The sequence below is a fragment of the Arabidopsis thaliana genome, chromosome 3 (genome assembly GCF_000001735.4).
Source record: "Arabidopsis thaliana chromosome 3, partial sequence".
NCBI classification, from domain to species: Eukaryota; Viridiplantae; Streptophyta; class Magnoliopsida; order Brassicales; family Brassicaceae; genus Arabidopsis; species Arabidopsis thaliana.
Window position 1 is genome coordinate 1,090,773 of NC_003074.8, and position 17,605 is coordinate 1,108,377.

At 36.4% G+C, this 17,605-nt stretch overlaps 8 protein-coding genes, 1 long non-coding RNA gene and 1 other non-coding gene across 13 annotated transcripts; 1 reads left to right on the forward strand and 9 right to left on the reverse strand.

The window, feature by feature from the left end:
- Window positions 1-316: 316 nt before the first annotated feature.
- AT3G04160 (U11/U12 small nuclear ribonucleoprotein) lies at window positions 317-3,576 on the reverse strand. Of its 3 annotated transcripts, NM_001202875.1 has the most exons (6): window positions 2,149-3,574; window positions 2,041-2,086; window positions 1,910-1,984; window positions 1,694-1,801; window positions 863-1,414; window positions 375-777 (listed from the first exon to the last, which is right to left on the reverse strand). In NM_001202875.1, the coding sequence occupies exons 1-5, from the start codon at window positions 3,522-3,524 to the stop codon at window positions 875-877; spliced, it is 2,145 nt and encodes a 714-aa protein (NP_001189804.1). In that variant the 5' UTR covers window positions 3,525-3,574; the 3' UTR covers window positions 375-777; window positions 863-874. The 3 variants fall into 3 exon arrangements, with proteins under 3 accessions (NP_187066.1, NP_001326557.1, NP_001189804.1); NM_111287.3 differs by lacking the exon at window positions 2,041-2,086 and having other exon boundaries at window positions 317-777; window positions 1,910-2,024; window positions 2,149-3,576; NM_001337505.1 differs by lacking the exon at window positions 2,041-2,086 and having other exon boundaries at window positions 317-1,414; window positions 1,910-2,024; window positions 2,149-3,576.
- Window positions 3,577-3,848: 272 nt separating this feature from the next.
- On the reverse strand, window positions 3,849-4,893 carry AT3G04170 (RmlC-like cupins superfamily protein). Its single transcript, NM_111288.2, has 2 exons — window positions 4,718-4,893; window positions 3,849-4,549 (listed from the first exon to the last, which is right to left on the reverse strand). The coding sequence occupies exons 1-2, from the start codon at window positions 4,842-4,844 to the stop codon at window positions 3,993-3,995; spliced, it is 684 nt and encodes a 227-aa protein (NP_187067.1). The 5' UTR covers window positions 4,845-4,893; the 3' UTR covers window positions 3,849-3,992.
- A 1,809-nt stretch (window positions 4,894-6,702) lies between these two features.
- On the reverse strand, window positions 6,703-7,650 carry AT3G04180 (RmlC-like cupins superfamily protein). Its single transcript, NM_111289.3, has 2 exons — window positions 7,417-7,650; window positions 6,703-7,287 (listed from the first exon to the last, which is right to left on the reverse strand). The coding sequence occupies exons 1-2, from the start codon at window positions 7,541-7,543 to the stop codon at window positions 6,746-6,748; spliced, it is 669 nt and encodes a 222-aa protein (NP_187068.1). The 5' UTR covers window positions 7,544-7,650; the 3' UTR covers window positions 6,703-6,745.
- Window positions 7,651-8,052: 402 nt separating this feature from the next.
- On the forward strand, window positions 8,053-8,757 carry AT3G04181 (uncharacterized protein). Its single transcript, NM_001125097.2, has 2 exons — window positions 8,053-8,301; window positions 8,525-8,757. The coding sequence occupies exons 1-2, from the start codon at window positions 8,157-8,159 to the stop codon at window positions 8,674-8,676; spliced, it is 297 nt and encodes a 98-aa protein (NP_001118569.1). The 5' UTR covers window positions 8,053-8,156; the 3' UTR covers window positions 8,677-8,757.
- Window positions 8,758-9,312: 555 nt separating this feature from the next.
- Window positions 9,313-9,474, reverse strand: AT3G04184 (uncharacterized protein; the record flags this gene model as incomplete). The annotated part of the gene is made up of 1 exon (NM_001125098.1): window positions 9,313-9,474. One exon carries the CDS (start codon window positions 9,472-9,474, stop codon window positions 9,313-9,315), a length of 162 nt encoding a protein of 53 aa, NP_001118570.1.
- Window positions 9,475-9,521: 47 nt separating this feature from the next.
- AT3G01405 lies at window positions 9,522-11,007 on the reverse strand. Its single transcript, NR_143890.1, has 3 exons — window positions 10,667-11,007; window positions 9,947-10,159; window positions 9,522-9,859 (listed from the first exon to the last, which is right to left on the reverse strand). It is a non-coding gene; the product is annotated as an uncharacterized misc_RNA (transcript).
- AT3G01425 lies at window positions 10,008-10,717 on the reverse strand. The gene is made up of 2 exons (NR_140831.1): window positions 10,576-10,717; window positions 10,008-10,127 (listed from the first exon to the last, which is right to left on the reverse strand). It is a non-coding gene; the product is annotated as an other RNA (long non-coding RNA).
- Window positions 11,008-11,105: 98 nt separating the features above from the next.
- On the reverse strand, window positions 11,106-11,991 carry AT3G04190 (RmlC-like cupins superfamily protein). The gene is made up of 2 exons (NM_111290.3): window positions 11,849-11,991; window positions 11,106-11,729 (listed from the first exon to the last, which is right to left on the reverse strand). Exons 1-2 carry the CDS (start codon window positions 11,973-11,975, stop codon window positions 11,188-11,190), a joined length of 669 nt encoding a protein of 222 aa, NP_187069.1. The 5' UTR covers window positions 11,976-11,991; the 3' UTR covers window positions 11,106-11,187.
- Window positions 11,992-12,843: 852 nt separating this feature from the next.
- Window positions 12,844-13,842, reverse strand: AT3G04200 (RmlC-like cupins superfamily protein). The gene is made up of 2 exons (NM_111291.4): window positions 13,672-13,842; window positions 12,844-13,526 (listed from the first exon to the last, which is right to left on the reverse strand). Exons 1-2 carry the CDS (start codon window positions 13,799-13,801, stop codon window positions 12,973-12,975), a joined length of 684 nt encoding a protein of 227 aa, NP_187070.1. The 5' UTR covers window positions 13,802-13,842; the 3' UTR covers window positions 12,844-12,972.
- A 1,035-nt stretch (window positions 13,843-14,877) lies between these two features.
- Window positions 14,878-17,480, reverse strand: AT3G04210 (Disease resistance protein (TIR-NBS class)). 2 transcript variants are annotated; one of them, NM_001337506.1, is made up of 3 exons: window positions 16,605-17,297; window positions 15,386-16,437; window positions 14,878-15,057 (listed from the first exon to the last, which is right to left on the reverse strand). In NM_001337506.1, exons 1-2 carry the CDS (start codon window positions 17,231-17,233, stop codon window positions 15,471-15,473), a joined length of 1,596 nt encoding a protein of 531 aa, NP_001319465.1. In that variant the 5' UTR covers window positions 17,234-17,297; the 3' UTR covers window positions 14,878-15,057; window positions 15,386-15,470. The 2 variants fall into 2 exon arrangements, with proteins under 2 accessions (NP_001319465.1, NP_566223.1); NM_111292.4 differs by lacking the exon at window positions 14,878-15,057 and having other exon boundaries at window positions 15,070-16,437; window positions 16,605-17,480.
- Between the last annotated feature and the right edge of the window lie 125 nt (window positions 17,481-17,605).

Here is a 17,605-nt window from a genome sequence, read left to right on the forward strand (position 1 = left end):
TATATCTTTAGTTTGACACGAGAGCCGCCAGGTTGAAAGTGGTACGTGAGGAACGGCTTGCACGAGAGAAGTTGGAAGAAGAAAGAAGAAGCCAAATCCAATTTTGAAGATCACTTGGAAACTGAGAAGGAGATGGTGAAACTCTGTGGTGGATCTTATCTGGCAAGAACTCGGTGTCTTAACGAGCTTGATCTGGTTTTAAGAAGTGATGATCACAGGCGGGAACTGGAAGAGAAGGAGGAAGGAGAGATCTAGTAGAGACTTAGTTTCAGTTACTTGCGTTGCAAGTTTCTCTTCAGCTGTCACACGTTATTCGTTGGGTTTTTTAAGCTTAACTTTTTGTTACAGTGTTTGTTTTTGTTGGTATAAGTAATACTGTAATAGTGTGTAATATTAACAGAAGGTACATCAGTAAGGGTTACATCACCTGAACTGGTGTTCTGTTGTAAAGTAACAACAGACTTAAAAGTTAAAACATTGCAGTCTCTCACAATTACAAACACTTGTGGAGTTTACCATTTCTTCCCAGCAATCTCACGGCTCATGGCTTGTTCACAGCAAAAACATACTTCAATTAACTTCAATCTGTCACAACCATAGACGAAAAAGAAACTGAAAACATATCTAGACGGGAATGGTAACTACAGTGAATCTAGACAGCTGGAAATTTGAGAGTATCACCAAGTGAGATGTATAAGAGAAGGTAAAAATTTGGTTAAGGATACAAAAGAGGATACGGATTCACACATAATTGCTGATGCTCCAGGTACACTTTTACTGCAAGATCATCGGAATAAACCACCCCATTTCAAAGTCAGACCAGCCCACACGGTGATAGAGAGAGAGTTTTAAAATGACTTACCTTCTTTTAAGTTCACTCTTTTTCTGTTGGTATGTATCTATCTTCAAACAAATTTTGATTCCTAGGTTGCTGACTGCGGCGGTCATAAGGATCATCCCTTTTGGTCTTATAATCTGAAGAACTCTTCTCACGAGATGATCTGTAGTTTTGATAAGATTCCCCTTCAATGCTATGTCGTTTGGTCCTTGTGAATTCGTCATCTCTTCGATCATTGTGCTTGTCCTTTCTTCGATCACGGAGCTTGTCATCTCTTCGATCACTGTGCTTATATGATCTGTGACTCTGCTGTCTCTGCGAGCTACCTGAATCATACTCATCATGTCGCTTTACTTTATCTGAATTTTGTCTATTATCGATTGGATATTCAATATCTGCACGGTTCTCTCCTTTCCATTGCTTATCTGTTGATGGTATACTGTATCCAAAGTCACTTTCTTTCTGGTCGTTGCCTATAGGAGACCGGGATTGTAATGGCATTCCTTTCTCAAAACATCCAATACCTCCTGCTAGCTTAATTTCTTCTGTATATTCTTCTATCATATCATGTAAGACCTACAAGACAAAAGAAGGAGAAAACTCACTGGAAGAAGAGGATAGTATAAGTTTATTGCTAACTGAAGGGTGGTCATAACTAAAAGTATGAATTTAGCAAGGACCAATTTTTTTCACAAAATCTGCAAAATGCCTCGACAAGACAATAGTAGAGTCAGCATATAACTACACTTTTTCCAACAAAATTTCAATGAGATTGTCCAAACATTGAGCATTTTGTAGCACATTCAAAACACTGGAATTTGTGATTGTCATTCATGAAAAGGAAACAGCTCTTACCTGTCGAGGCGTTCGTTTCACCTTCTTTCCACGGTATGACATTCGACGACGCTTATAATCTCTCTCTTCAGCTAAAAGCTCTTCCCTTGTCTTCATTTTATCCATATCCTACACATTATAGACAGTAAAATATATGTATTTCAGTACCTTCAATAAAAGTTCCCTACAGTAATATTTGTTTACTTAATGTTAGATAACAGTTAGTTGAGTATTAACCTGATTTAATGAGCGTTGTCTCGGACGACCATCATGATCAATAATAGGTCGGTAGCTACAACGTCTATTCCGTTCCTCATCAGCTTTAGCTGTCATAAAACCAAGCTCAGCCGCCCTACAGATTGACAGACAGAGACATCATGAGGAATCAAACTCAAATGCAAACATGAAATGATGCTTTCATAAACTAAAAATCAAGTCGGCAAAACAGAATCGCCTTTGAAAGATTTCAAACCTACCGCTGATATCTCGTTAGTGGTTGGGCATATCGAACTGCCCTTATTTTTTCTTCAAGCAAGGATCTTTCATACAAAGCTGCAACAGCTGCTGAAACACGGGACACAGATATCACCTGTGGACTGTCCAAAGTTTTGCCACATTCCCCACCTGAACTATTCTCAAAGGGCTTCTCCATGATCACATCCTTATTTCTCAACCTTGCATCATCCAAATCCTCGACAACTCCAGAGCATTTAGATCTAGTTCCTTCTAACCGGAACAACATTACCTGAGAGGCAGATTCTACTATGCACTGTTTAAACATGTCCAAAGCAAAAAACTTCCCATTTCCTTCTCCATACAAGACAGCAAGTTGAGAAGCTAACCAAGACAAGACTTGAATGAAGACTGGACACTCAAATGTACTACTCTTGCAGCTCATAATCTTCTGCTCACCAACATCAGTAGCATCAGACTCCATCCTAAATCCACAAGCTTCTTTCACAGCAGATTTGAGACACAACCGAAAGAGTAAGAATATATGATCCCTCATGAATGTATCAATTATAACACCATATCTCGTCGAATTAACCAGAATCCATTTCCTCAATGCACTTATTTCAACCACTTTTGAACCCACAATCGAAGAAAGAACACTAGAGGAATACGAACTTGGGAAATCCCTCCATTGATCAATCTCATTCTTCATTGCACAAAGATCAGACGGTAAGACTCCTAAGCATTTATCCAAGACAATCTTTTTCACCTTCTCATCAGAACCTACAAAATCGCTACATTCCACAGATAGAACATGAGGAAGTGTTAAAGTTCGTTTTTTTCCATCGAGCTCAGAGAATTTAACAGCTCCTGGACAATCTCGGTAGAAGAAATTGCTCCCAAAATCGGCCAAGTCATCTAAAGAGATACAGAGATCACCATCACCGTTGTTCAACTGTAGTTCACATGGTAACTCGAGCGTGTTCCGGTAACTACTAAAGGATTCAAGAAGATGAATGAGGTCAAGAGTATTTGGGCAACGAAGTGAATGAAGAAAGAGAGCTTCAGGTGGCATAAAGTGATTTGAATCAAAAGGGCAACGAACAAAACAGCCATTTTCGTCCTTCTGGAGAAGAGAAGAGTGATCTAAAGCTAGATTTTGCGAGAGAGAATCTAAGGTTCTTTGACATTCTGACAACAGGGATTTTAAAGAAGAGAGTGTACCGGAGAGCTCGCGAATCGGCGGCGGAGACGGAACGATGGAGTAATTGTTAGGATTTTGAAGAGGAGGTGGAGGAGGTCGGAAGAAGAAATTAGGATTAGAATTTGGAGGAGGATAGTGGTAGAAGAGGTTCGGATTAGGGTTTTGATAGTGTGGCAACGACGGTGGTCGATCCATGAGTTCCGGCGACGGTGACGGCGAGCTTCACAGAAACGTTGTGAGTTTGTGTGTGATTCGAAACGAAACGTTTCTGTTTACTACTTAATTGGATATACTGCCCATTTAATTAGGCCCATTAGTGTCTTTATTCGGCCCATATTTATTTTTCTTAAAATATTCATCGTAAGTCGATAGAGTAATAAAAAACGTTGTGAACTGTGACAAGAAAACGAGATGTTTAATCTTTCACATTTCATGATTCTGATTCAAACTCTTCTTAAACAGGATCACAAACGTATTTATAAGCCCCAAGTCCTGTTCTCCTAAATTTTAAATACAAGATTTGTGTATATTTATTCATTAAACTGTTACATTTACATATTACACACACTTTCGTAGTTATTTCCCACACATTCATTTTTAATCTGTATTTCTTACCCTTTATTAGTATATATTTTATCTGTTGTATAACCATCAACTTATTTCTTAATCATTAACGATATCATCTTGAGGAGAAAACACTTTTCGAAGATATCTTACTATATTGATGTCCAACGCAAAAGCTTTAGCCAAAATCTTTGGGTCAATCGGAGGCTTCGACCCGAAAACTGCATCACCTACCGAGATATAACCAGGATTTTGGCTCCCAACCGCCCCAATCGCAACCGCATTTGTCTTCCCTATGTTTGCATGAAATTGTACCAATCCGATGGGATGAACAAACACATCTCCGGGATAAAGAATTTTGGAGAAGAGTGTGTAGTTGTAGTCGTTCGACGATACAAAACCGACTAGGAGCTTTCCCTTGATGACTAAGATGATCTCGGAGGCGCGTGGATGTATGTGCGGTGGGATTAGACCACCAGGGGCAAAGTCAATACGGGCGATGCCGACCCCAAGAGTGTTGAGACCGGGGATATTAGCGGGGTTCACAAAGGAGCCAAGGCGTTTGTTGGTGTTTCCCGGGATGTTAAGGCCAGAAGCAAAGAAATCATCTGATGTTACTAGTTTTGGATCTTTGCAGAATTCTCCATTTACGAAAACTACGATAAAATAAAAAAAAAGAACGAAATGTAGACTTGAATTTGAAAGTTATATAATAAGTTTTATGATCATAACATCGTCTTCCATATCAAATAACATAAAAAATATAGGGTTATTCTTATGTATAAACTAATTGTTTTACGTATAAAACAATAATTAGAGATTACCTCCGTTTTTTTCGGGGACGGCAACACAGTAGTCTTGAAGAGGAGATGGGTCGTAACAAGAGACAAACGAAGATGCTAAAGCCAGCAAAATGATTTTAGCTAGAAAACACTGAAAAGGATATTTCATCTTTTTGTTTTTCAAATAGAATTGTTCGTGCGGTTTTGTTTTCCCTTTCTTTGTGGATTAAGCGATGTTGCATGAGAAACATATGCATGAGCTATATATAGTCCAAAAAGTGGTCCAATAATATTTGACTTTAGTTTACAAGTAATTTACATAGATTGATCGAGTTTGTACGGAAATATCAAGACCTAATAAAAGTAAAATTTTAAAAATATTGGAAATCCTGGCATTCATTTTTCTGTTTGAACACATAACACATGCAGGTTTAATTGTATGCAGTTTATATACATGTATATATAAATATATAACATGTTAAATAAAGTCGCAAGTCGCAACGTTTATGGAGTTTCTCTTATTTATTAACTTTTTTTTGTAAGTTTAAAATGTAAACATATATAACAAGATGTGATGTATGATGAAGATGATAATGATGATGAGATGTTAAAATAAAATAATATATATATAACAAGATGTAACTGGTATTTTTTGCACCAAAAAAGGAGATGTAATTGCTATATTCATGTTAGATTAGTTTGGGGTTTACAATTTGTAAGAGAAATTGATCACTATAAAAAAAAAAAAAAATCTTGAATGAAATGCAAATATCGTTATAAAAAAACGTGTAAATATATACGTTTGAAACAAATCATTTGCTAATTTCTTTTCTTGAACTAATTTTAAATTTATGAATCAAGTTCGTTATGAGAGGGCTAGCTAGGTTCCTCGTAACTTCATTGTTTTTGTTGAATTATGAAACAAATTTACTCCATTAATTATGTGGTATAATTCTTTAAATTTTGAAATATGATACAAACTATTGAAGTGTTGAAACCGAAGTTTCCACAATTACCTGAAAATTTAAAACGTGAGAAGAAGTGATTATGATTTAAATTTGCTTGATGATCAATGTATACAAGCATACACAAATGTATACTTGCACACAATCAAAACATAAACCACATATTTTTCAACTTTAGAAATTAAAAACCCACAGTGTTATTATCATAAACATAAGCTACACACAAACTCTACTAAAGAAAAATTATCAACTAATTAGTTTTTGTTGTGATTATTGTTCAAGTATGTGAATATAGCAATGGCTGCATATGCGAGAGTGGAAGTTGAAATTAAGCAAACAAAGTTGGCATTGTTTCATGCGAGCTAGAAGATCAAATGCCTTTACCACTTACACTAAGACATGGCCATTTCTTAATCTTAATTAAATTACAATATGGAATAGCTACTAAAAACACATTTTTAAAATATAAGTGGAATATGCAGAGAGAACAACATATATAATCCTTAATTTAGTAATGTGCCCCTCTACTGTGTACGTGGAAGTGTTTTGCTTCCGCGTGGCCATTTAGAATATTGTGCTCTTTATATAATATGTAAAATTATTAAAACCTATAAATCATGCATTTTCTGATATAAATCTTAGATTATGTTCTTTTTTGTGTTATTGAGATGATTTTTTTTCTTAAGTATCACAATGTGTCTTTTCTATATATATATACGTCCTTAAAGCGGTTTTGTGCCGCGTTATTAAGATTTCGTTGGGACATTGTCAAGTTTTGGAACATGTTTTATATATTTTACATTCCACGATTCTGAATTTTCTGATTCAAAGCCCATTGGAATAGTAGGCGATCACAAACCTCTTTATTATTCCTCTATCCTCATCCTCTTAAATTTCAAACTAAAATATATTGGCTTATTTATTCATTAACTATATTAATTTCTTACAAATTGTTTTAAATTAATTAGCACATGACATTCTTACATATATATTTCCCACACATTTTTTGTTATTTACTTCCTACTTCATACATATATATCTATATAATCATTGGATTATTTCGCATAACTATATTTTATCATTATTCTCTTAAGCTAGTATGTCATCAAGAAAACACTGCCTGAAGATATTTCACTTTGTTGTAGTCCAACGCAAAAGCTTTAGCCAAAACCTTGGGATCAATCAAAGGTTTTGATCCGAAAACCGCATCACCTATTATGATCCTACCGGGGTCTTGGCTCCCACCCGCAGAAATCACAACGGCATTTGTCTCCCCAATATTCGCATGAAAATGTATCAAACCTTTGGGAAACACAAATACATCTCCCGGATAAAGAACTTTGGTGAAGAGCGTGTAGTTGTATTCATTTGACGACACAAAACCAACGAAAAGCTTGCCCTTCATGACTAAGAAGATCTGGCTGCCACGCGGGTGTGTGTGAGGTGGGTCTAGACCGCCCGGGGCAAAGTCATAGCGGGCAATGTCGACCCCAAGAGTGTTGAGACCAGGCAGTCTTTCGACATCCACGACGGTGTTTCTAGCGCCGGGCCCGATGATGGTGTTTCCGGGGACGTTTAGGCCGGAAGTATAAAAATCATTGGTTGTTACACGTTTTGGATCTTTGCAGAACTCTCCATTTACATAAACTGCGTAAAACGTCAAATCAAATCTTTTGAGGTTTGAATGATATAATTATGTCAATATGATTTTTGGCATAATACCCAGATTGAAGAATATCAAAGGAGCCATGTACGTGCAACACATAGGGAGATTACCTCCATTAGTTTCGTTGGTGGCAACACAGTAGTCTTGAAGAGGAGATGGGTCGTAACAATATACAAACGAAGATGCTAAAGCCAACAAAATGATTTTGGCTAATAGAAACTGCAAAAGACCTTCCATTAATTTTTTTCTCTCAAACAGAAATGTTCGTGTGTTTTTTTCCCCCCTTTTTGTGGATTAAGCGATGCTGCATGAGAAACATGCATGCGATATATAACCACGGAGTCGTCCAAAAACATTTGATTTTAGTTTACAAGTAAAATAAATCTACTCTAGATAATAGTTAATAGGTTGATCAAGTTTACACGGAAAATCAAGGTCCAATACAAGAAGATTTAAAATTGTGGGACGTTCGTGCTTTTACTTTTTATTTATTAACGTCTGAAACTTATTTGACCGAATCATTTGAGTTTGTGTTTGCATATACGTTTCCCCTTTTTAGAGTTAATTTTAATAGTTAAAAGTTTAGATACATAAACATAATAAGATATATGATATATACGTTTTAGCCTTTTTTTGTTTTTATGATTTGTAGTTATAAAGAAAAATAATTTAATTAAAATATAAATAGAATAATTTAAGTCAACACATACAAATAAATCAGTAAATTAATTATCAACACATGAAAACAAAACCGTTGTCATTTGAGTTTGTGTTTGTGTTTGCAATTTCTGGGAGAATGGTCTAATCCAAAACCGTCTTAGGTTCTCCTCCGATCTCTTCTTCGTTCCCCATGTTAGAGTCTAATCAAAATCCTTCTTTGGTGCTCCTCGCTTTCACTGCCCCGATCTCTTCTTTCTCCGCCGGTGAAATTAAGGTTCTGAAATCATCCTCGATTGGGTCAACACAATCAATCACGAATCATCATCGGCGATCAGGTATTCAAAAGAGAAATAGATTTTTGTTTCGGTGAATAAGAGAATATTTTATTTCTCAAGAATGAAGAAGAGAATGAGAATGCGTGAGACTCTGTATTTATAAGCAGAGAAGGTTTATTTTCTTAAGAGTATATTTGCTTCATTAATTGATGATTTGATATTAATCTAACCGTTGGGATTTTTCAGTATTTTTAATTTTTAATTTGTATTTGCAATTTTTCAGGCAATCTTGGTTGGCTCCTCCAATTTCAGAACCAGTTTGTGGAGCATAAGCCAGATTCTGAGGACTTGACTGATACAGCACACGTTGACCAATGCTGCTCTATGTGTCATGAGAGAAGTAGCCTGGTTCAACAAGAAAACAGGAGCACATAGTCCCTTTACAAGCAACAACAAAAGCTTGACAACAAGAAAACAAGAGGACATAGTCCCTTTACAAGCAACAACAAAGCTTGAGCTCGAGTACCTTAAACTCTGCTGCATTGAACCACCAATCTTATATATATATATATGTTGGCAAGTCTGGTGTGGAGAGGAAGGATACAGCATATTTTTGAAGATTCTCAGACATTTCATCCTTTCTTTATCTTGTCTCTTCTCTTGCAAACTCGTTAGTCCATTTAGGTTACTTGTTATTGACTTAATCATAGTTAGATGATTTCTGTTCAACTTTTAGATGTGTGTGTGTGTGTCTGCATTTTGCACTCTTTATCTGCAGATAGTCAAAATTTTCCCAATTGTTGTTATGTTTGGAGTTATTAAATGGACTTGGCAATTCTAAGATCATTTAGCCAATATTGGCAAACGCTGTATAACTGGAAATGGAAAAAGGAAGAACAAAAACGAAATTGACATTTCGAATGACAAAAAGATGTACATGACATGTTGTTTTATGTATTGGCCTGTGTTTACTCTTCCTGTGCCAAACTATTTAATTCTCTTTAGATGCTACTTCATCAACAACAAAGCTTGAGCTCGAGTCCCTTCAGCAGCTGCATTGAACCACCAATCTTAAGCAAGATGATCTGTTGTTTTCTGGTTCAAGTCGTCGTTGGAACGTAAACCACATTGTTCAGTAAGCTGTGAGATCGGCCATAGAAGAGATAGATCATGCTTCCAGTAAATAGCCATACCAAGACCCTGAATCCCTGATCCATGTCCCAGCTCTGACATTACATACCACTAGGAACTCACTCAATGTTGATGATCAAGTAGGTGTTGACCAAGTTAAACGTCCTAACCAGATGATAACCAACTCAGCAAATGAATAGAAACTCTTAAGTAAGCAGCTTTTTTGAAGCAAGTGAGACCAACCAATTGATGGCTCGCAGAATCTTATATTCAGTTAAAATTTCTCTTTTTTGTGCTGTATGAATGTATAGGCAAAAAAATATGGCTTAAATAAGCTTCAGGCCTTGTTACCTCCTTTGTGTCCAAAGTTGTGCCTTTCTTCATCCTCGTCAATGATGTACCTGTTCCATAAGTTCACAAGGCCAAATGGCTGTAATTCTACTCTATCACAATAAAGTTTCACAAACAACTCATAAGAGAAGCTCATCTGCACAAGATAACAGAAACATGAATTGGATAATGCCAGTGGATATAATCAATGTTTTAAAACTTAAATCATATATATTGTAATGACCTCATCGATAGAAGTGGAAGGTTGAGACATTTTTGACGACTTTAGATGACTTTTTTAATCCACTGCATATTTGAACCTTGGGACAGTTTTGGCTTACTAATAGCTTTTGAAGATGACATTGCAGCAGAAGCACTAGGTGGTTCAGATGTAACATTTCTATGCCCAAGTGCATTCATTTCTTCTCTGTACTGAGTGGCCTAGTCTCATAAAAATCTAAAATTATCATTACCATCAGATCTCAAGTATCTAGAATCAATTGTATGTAAAAAAAAAACTGAACTTTGATCAGATTGATAGAAGAAACGAAAAACTAAATAATAACAACAGGAGCTAGCAACATGTATACTATTTCACTTTTTTTAGAGTTTCTAAGCCAATCAGAAGGCTCTATTTCACACCCACTCGCACAAAGTGAGCGTTGAGCGCGTGAGAGCAATTCTGTGGGTATACCCCTTTCGAAATCATGCCTTTTTCAATCGACGCACTAGTCTCAAAAATTCCCATCGCGTGAAAATTTGTTTGTTTTCTTCTCTAAACCAGTGTAAACCAAACCGCAAATCAATTCTAATTTCAATACCAATGTATACCGAACCTAAAAATCAATTTTAATTTGAAAACCAATGACTAACCGCTTGTCCTGAGAATAGAAGAGTGATCTAAAAGCTAGATTTTTCGAGAGAGAATCTACGAAAATTCTGACAACAGAAGAAGAGAGTATACCGGAGAGCTCGTGAATCGGCGCCGGAGCGATGGAGTAAAATTGTTAGGATTTTGAAAAGGAGAAGCGTGGTTGAAGAATTTCGGATTAGAATTTTGATAGGGTGTAAACGACGGTGGTCGATCCATGAGCTCCGGCGACGGCGAACTTCACTGGCAACGTTGAGTTTGTGTGTTATTCGAAAAGATAACGTTTCTGTTTAGCATAGTTTAATTGGATATAGTGCCCATTTAATCAGGCCCATTAATATTTATTCGGCCCATTTGTTTCCTTTTTCAAATAGAATCGTATGTGTGGTCTTGTTTTCCATTTCTTTGTTGATTAAGCGATGTTGCATGAGAAACATGCATGCATGCTCTATATATAGTCCAAAAAGTGGTCCAAAAATATTTGATTTTAGTTTACAAGTAATTTACATCTAACTATTATAGATTGATCGAGTTTGTACGGAATATATAATCATCAGATTATTTCGTCATTACTATATTTCATAATTATTCACTGAGGCTAATTACGTATGTCATCAAGAGAACACTGCCTGAAAATATTTCACTTTGTTGAAGTCCAACGCAAAAGCTTTAGCCAAAACCTTGGGATCAATCAAAGGTTTCGATCCGAAAACCGCATTACCTATTATGATCCTACCGGGGTTTTGGCTCCCAGTTGCAGCAATCACAACCGCATTTGTCTTTCCAATATTCGCATGAAATTGTATCAAACCTTTGGGAAACACAAATACATCTCCCGGATAAAGAACTTTGGTGAAGAGCGTGTAGTTGTATTCGTTCGACGACACAAATCCAACGAAAAGCTTGCCCTTCATGACTAAGAAGATCTCGCTGCCACGTGGGTGGGTGTGAGGTGGGTATAGACCGCCCGGGGCGAAGTCAATGCGGGCAATGTCGACCCCAAGAGTGTTGAGACCAGGCATTCTTTTGACATCCACGACGGTGATTTTGACGCCCGGACCGGTGCTGGTATTTCCGGGAACGTTTAGGCCGGAAGTGTAAAAATCATTCGCCGTTACACATTTTGGATCTTTGCAGAACTTTCCATTTACATAAACTGTGTAAAACGTCAAATTAAATGTTTTGAGGTTTGAATTATTTAATTATGTTACTATGATTTTTGGCATATGATATCCAGATTGAAGAATATCAAAAGATCCAGGTACGTGAGATTACCTCCATTAGTTTCGTTGGTGGCAACACAGTAGTCTTGAAGAGGAGATGGTTCGTAACAATATACAAACGAAGATGCTAAAGCCAACAAAATGATTTTGGCTAAAAGAAAATGCAGAAGACCTTTCATTTTTTTTCTCTCAAACAGAAATGTTCGTGTGTTTTTTTTTTTTCCCTGTTGTGGATTAAGCGATGTTGCATGAGAAACATGCATGCGCTATATATAGTCCAAGAAGTCGTCCAAAAACATTTGATTTTAGTTTACATATAGCGCTATATTTTAATTTCACGGAAAATCAAAGCCCATTAATACAAGAAGTTTTAAATTGTGGGACTTTCCTGCTTTTACTTTCTATTTATTAACGTGTAAAGCTTGACTGCTTCATTTGAGTGTTTGTTTAATAATTTTTAAAAATACATAGTTACATACATAATAAGATATTAGATATATGTTTTTGTTTCTATAATTTGTAATTTTAAAGAAAAATAATTTATTTTAAATTTAAATTAACACATATATAAACGCAACTGAACACTAAAAACCATTTTGTTTTGTTTTTAACATAATTTTATTATCGAACTAAACAATATTTCAAACCAATACATATTTGTAGTTCATGATTTTTCCAAAACTCTAAAATCCATTTAGTTACGGAAAGGAGAAGTTCGTTGTATATTCTTTAAAACTTTTGATTCGAGCTAGTACTAAGTAATGAAGCATTGAATCTGACGTTTTATGATCAATTTGGAAAATTAAAAACGTGAGAAGAAGTGGTTATCATTTGCTTGATGATTAAAGCCTACAAGCATACACATATTTATTCTGGACACAACCAGAACATTAACCACACAAATCATAGGAAAAACATGAACCACTAATGACACATTAAAAAAAAAATAGAAATTAGAAACATATAATATTGGCTATTATCATAAACTTAGCTACATACAAACTCTGTGAAAGTAAAATACACATGTTGTAACATGTTTTTTTTTTTAGGGTTGAACTAATTTTACATTCATTTAGAAAACAAATAAAAAATACAAATTTATAAGTTTGGGATTTAAATACATGTATGTATATCATGTGATTAACTCACAAATTTTATCATCAATCTTAAAACTTACTACCATAATGGCGGACCAAACACTATGTGGAGAAATCTAACCAATTTAACGTCTAATTGAAAAGCTTTAGCCAACACCTCTTGAGGAATCGAAGGGTTCGATCCAAAAACCGCGTCTGCAATCCTAATGGTACCAGGATTCTGGCTCCCAAACCCAGCAAACGCGACCGCCCTTGTCCTCCGAACGTTCATTTGAAAATGTATCAAACCAATGGGAAACACAAAAACGTCTCCTCGTTTAAGAACCTTGTAGAACAGTCTATTGTTGTCTTGGTTCGAAGACACAAACCCAACCAGGAGTTTTCCTTTGGTGACTACGAGTATTTCAGTGGCGCGTGGATGTATGTGCGGTGGGTTTTGACCTCCCTGAGCAAAGTCTAAGCGAGCGAGGGAGACTCCGAGGGTGTTGAGGCCAGGGATTTTGTTGACATCTACGGTTGTGACATTAGAACCGAGGAAGTTGGTGGTGTTTCGGGCGATGTTGAGTCCCGAATAAGAGAAATCATTGGCCGTTACTGATTTTGGATCTTTACAGAATTTGCCATTCACGAAAACTGCAAGAAAAACCAAAAAGAAAACAGCACTAATGATGTTTTGTAATTTGATTATAGTACTAAATCCTTTCCAAAAAATATAAATATAGTAGTGATAAAGAGATTCTAGATCCGAACACTAAACTAGCTATATTCGAGATAATACCTCTATTAGTTTCGCTGGCGGCAACACAAAAGTCTTGAAGAGGATTTGGATCGTAACAAGATACAAATGAAGTTGCTAAAGCCAATAAGATAACTTGAGTTACAAGCAAGCGAAGAAGCACTTCCATCATATATTTTTTTCTAATAAAAAAACTTGAGTGGAAAGAGTGTTAGATAAGAAGAACGCGCTAAATGTATAGAGGATATAGCTCACAGGGAGATTCATTAAATATATTTTTATGTCATTTCTTTGTTCAAGTCAAATACACCAATCTACTGCTGCTGATCTAAATATTTGAGCTATAACATTAAATTTTGAAGTAATTATGATTGTGATTTGCTTGACAATCAAAGTACACACTAACATACAACTAAAAGCATTAGCCATAAATTTCTTTTAGTTTTAGAAGTTAGAAGCATCATACATTTTTATCATGAACGTAAACCACACACAAACTCTACTGATTAAACCAAAATTAGACCCGCTAACTATTCGATTCTATCATCTTTTAGTTTTGTGAATTGTGATATTATATAGTTCAACTAGGTCATATCTCATCGATGAACATACCCCGAAACACCACCAATTTCCTCTGTTCGTAATTAAATATCGAGGAAAATTCGATTTTATCATCTAATTCATTCCCACGGGAGTCACTGGCACAACTAAATCTATGAACTAAATTACTTATAGACGAAAATTACAATGTACCTGGAAGATTGTTTTACTTTCTTCAGTTTCTTCATTACTCTGTTTCAGACAGAGTCCTCTGTTCTCTCTGTTTTCACCTGGTAACTTCATACCAGGCAGTCTCCTCCTGTCTGTTGAGCTACGAGATGTCTGTGATGGGGGTCTCGTTTTCTTTCCGACCATGATTTATCTCCAAGATTCATACACCACATGCTAAGACGGAGAAAAAAACATGAGAAGAGGGTTGAACAAAATAAGATCACAGCGGAATTAAAGCCAAATAAAAAACTTCTATAGTGTACATATTGTAAACAAGAAGACCTAGGCAACGAAAAGCTAAATGGACACATGAACCCAACTCTCTTCTGCTGCCTTTGTAACACACCGCGTACGGAAGCCTGAATTGGTTTTATTACGAATATTGTCAGGATCCAGATAAATTGCTGCAAGAGAAAACAATAAAACCTGGAGATCATGTGGGAATGTTGATACTTGTCCAAGTTATTTATAATCCAAGAACTTACCTTAAATTGTTTCTTGTTCACATTGTTCCAGCATGCAAGTTTTCACTATCTTGATGTCTCCAGATTCTTCGTATTCCGTTCCGTTCCGTTGGAAGTATCTACCAAGATTTGAACACCACAGTCTAAAATTTCCCAGTATTTACCAGTGATCTTGAACTCAAATTCAAGCTCTCTGAAATTCACATCCACAGCCGTATCAGGTAAGTTTAGAGAGATGGAAGATCCAAAGAAATACATAGTAGTGTACGTAGCAGAAACATAAGTTCTTGATCACCTCCTCGTATCACATTTTTAGGAACAGGGTAAAACAAGAACAATAATAAGACTTTTGTTTTAGGGAATTGAGATTGTCTCTTTACATAGATACCACAAGCAAATAATGGAGAGTTGGTTCTACATGATATAGGTTGACCGATTCTCTCCTTGTTACAACTGAAGCAAATTGCAGAGTAAATTAAAAGATTAACATACATATAACATAAATCACTCATTGCACATACTTTCGTTTTGGTGGTTTGATCAGGTAGTTTCATGTTCTTGGACGTGGTTCTTCAACTCTATCAGTTTCTTTACTTCTTCACCAAGTCAATGATTCAACGACTCCGCGGACGAATCCACCTCTTCTTTTATACTTGTTTCATAAACACTAGCAGCTTTTGCTGCTGCTGATGCTATTTGGTGCTTCCTTATACGGCTCAACGTATTTGACAGCATCTTCTGTTTTACATTCCTTAATCTATTTATGAGCTTTCTGTGGGTCCTCGGAGATTCAGAGTCAAGCTTACTAGTCCTTAACCTTTGTAACGCGTTTACCCACTCCGGTTTTGACATTTTCCGGAAATAAGAGCCCATACTTTTTATTCCCGAAGGGTGTATACCAGAAAGGTATGTAGCTTCCCATGCAAGCTCCTCGAAACCATGTTTTGGAGAGGTTTTACCAAAAGCATACATGCAGAAGATTTGAAAAGCATCATCAGGTGGTGGTAAATCCACCTTGTACACATCTTTGATTCCATGTGCTTTCAAAAGTCTTCGATCTTGCGTGGTGATGATAATCCGACTTCCAGGACCAAACCACTTATTTTCCTTGGCCATGGCTTCTAATTGTGCTGACTGATCAACGTCATCAAGCACAACAAGCACTCTCTTGTCTCTTAACCTGTCTTGTACAACTCCTAAGTGAGGAACTTCTACATCCTTCTGGTTGAATATTTGAGACAGAAACTGCTGCTGTAAGTGCAGCTTAAGACCGTGTTCATCCGAACAACCTGGTCTTGTATAACCCTTGACAGTCTCCATAAAGACACTCAAATCGAAACTGTCAGAATGTTTTCGAAATAAAACTCTGGCGATGGAAGTCTTACCAATCCCAGGAGGACCCCAAATCCCTATCATCCTCACATCATTCAGATCTAGGTATAACATTCGTTCCAATTTTTTCATATGATCCTCCATCCCAACTAAGTCGCTGAAATCACTTGACGGCGTTGAGATGTTCAACGTATTTGAAATATCAGTGGTGACTATTCCGATCATGTCCGCTTCATTATCCCTAAAAGACAAGTGGCAAAAAAATACAAAATATTAATACTATAAGTCTATAACACATGTATGTCAAATTAAAAATATTCATAATGTTTTTTTTTTGGTATCAACATACACACTCATGAAAAATTGCTTGCACATATATATACACATTCAAAAGGTAATGAATTTTACCATATGCTTGAATGGTAACCGGCGATTTTGGCGACTTCCTCCAAAGCATGTCTCCATCTTCCAATTTCATCCTTTGTTTTACCTTTACAAGTTTCTTTGAAGGCCATCCCAAAATCTCCGGTCTGCTTCCTTACATCAGTTGGGTCCAAGTCATAGAAAAGGGTCATCACTGTTAGACCCAACTCTTTTCTGCACTTCATGATCAGTGCCAACTCATTCAGGCACCACGACGAAGAAGCATATTTCCTCGAGAGGAAGACAATCGCAACCCTCGATCCTCTGATAGCTTCTGTGAGCTCAGGACCGATGGACTTACCCCTCTTGATATCTTTATCAATGAATATGTCGATTCCCTTGCTTTTGAACTCCTTCATGATGTGGCTGAGAAAGGATTTGCGTACATCTGCCCCGTGGAAACTTGGAAAGACTTGGTGTTTACGACCGGGCGACGAAGTCGATGAAGAAGATGAAAAAGAAAAGCAAGATGAAAAAGAAAAACAAGATGATATGTTGTTCTTCTCTTGGTGTAACCTGAATTTTCTATAAACCATAAAAGATATTGTTCCCAAAAGCGTGTAGATTGCAAGAGCAACAACAACAACAGTGCCAAGGAAAAAATAAGAATCCATTATTCGTATGATATAGAGACGAACAAAGAGCTTTTTTAGAGAGCTATATGAAGCAATGGTATTCAAAACAGATAAAAGGGTTTGTTGTATATATATTAGATTAGTACACTAACTCCATTGACTTAGAATAAGAAGACTAGCAACGCAAACATGGGAAGAATATTCGTGAGGGGCGGCTAATTCTCTGTGGCTCCACCACGTGAGTCTATATAAAATGTCCTCTTAGCAGAAAAATGAGGGATCTCTATTAAGTCTTTCTTGTACTCAAACAGTCAAACGGATCTCTATTATATAAGCCAACTTGCAAAAGTCTTTTTCGCACAAAATTGTGTGGCGTAAAAATATTCAGCGATCTAGAATGATAAGATGGCA

Coding starts and splice junctions, on each gene's coding strand:
- AT3G04170 (NM_111288.2), bottom strand. CDS start 4,844: ATGAAATATCCTTTTCAGTGTTTTCTAGCTAAAATCATTTTGCTGGCT. Junction 4,550..4,717: donor CGTCCCCGAAAAAAACGGAG/GTAATCTCTAAT, acceptor ATTTTATCGTAG/TTTTCGTAAATGGAGAATTC.
- AT3G04190 (NM_111290.3), bottom strand. CDS start 11,975: ATGAAAGGTCTTCTGCATTTTCTTTTAGCCAAAATCATTTTGTTGGCT. Junction 11,730..11,848: donor CACCAACGAAACTAATGGAG/GTAATCTCACGT, acceptor CGTTTTACACAG/TTTATGTAAATGGAAAGTTC.
- AT3G04210 (NM_001337506.1), bottom strand. CDS start 17,233: ATGGATTCTTATTTTTTCCTTGGCACTGTTGTTGTTGTTGCTCTTGCA. Junction 16,438..16,604: donor GGTTACCATTCAAGCATATG/GTAAAATTCATT, acceptor CTTGTCTTTTAG/GGATAATGAAGCGGACATGA.
- AT3G04180 (NM_111289.3), bottom strand. CDS start 7,543: ATGGAAGGTCTTTTGCAGTTTCTATTAGCCAAAATCATTTTGTTGGCT. Junction 7,288..7,416: donor CACCAACGAAACTAATGGAG/GTAATCTCCCTA, acceptor CGTTTTACGCAG/TTTATGTAAATGGAGAGTTC.
- AT3G04160 (NM_001202875.1), bottom strand. CDS start 3,524: ATGGATCGACCACCGTCGTTGCCACACTATCAAAACCCTAATCCGAAC. Junction 1,985..2,040: donor TGATTCCTCATGATGTCTCT/GTCTGTCAATCT, acceptor AAAGCTGATGAG/GAACGGAATAGACGTTGTAG. Junction 1,415..1,693: donor TGAAACGAACGCCTCGACAG/GTAAGAGCTGTT, acceptor TTTGTCTTGTAG/GTCTTACATGATATGATAGA.
- AT3G04181 (NM_001125097.2), top strand. CDS start 8,157: ATGTTAGAGTCTAATCAAAATCCTTCTTTGGTGCTCCTCGCTTTCACT. Junction 8,302..8,524: donor GAATCATCATCGGCGATCAG/GTATTCAAAAGA, acceptor GCAATTTTTCAG/GCAATCTTGGTTGGCTCCTC.
- AT3G04200 (NM_111291.4), bottom strand. CDS start 13,801: ATGATGGAAGTGCTTCTTCGCTTGCTTGTAACTCAAGTTATCTTATTG. Junction 13,527..13,671: donor CGCCAGCGAAACTAATAGAG/GTATTATCTCGA, acceptor TTTTTCTTGCAG/TTTTCGTGAATGGCAAATTC.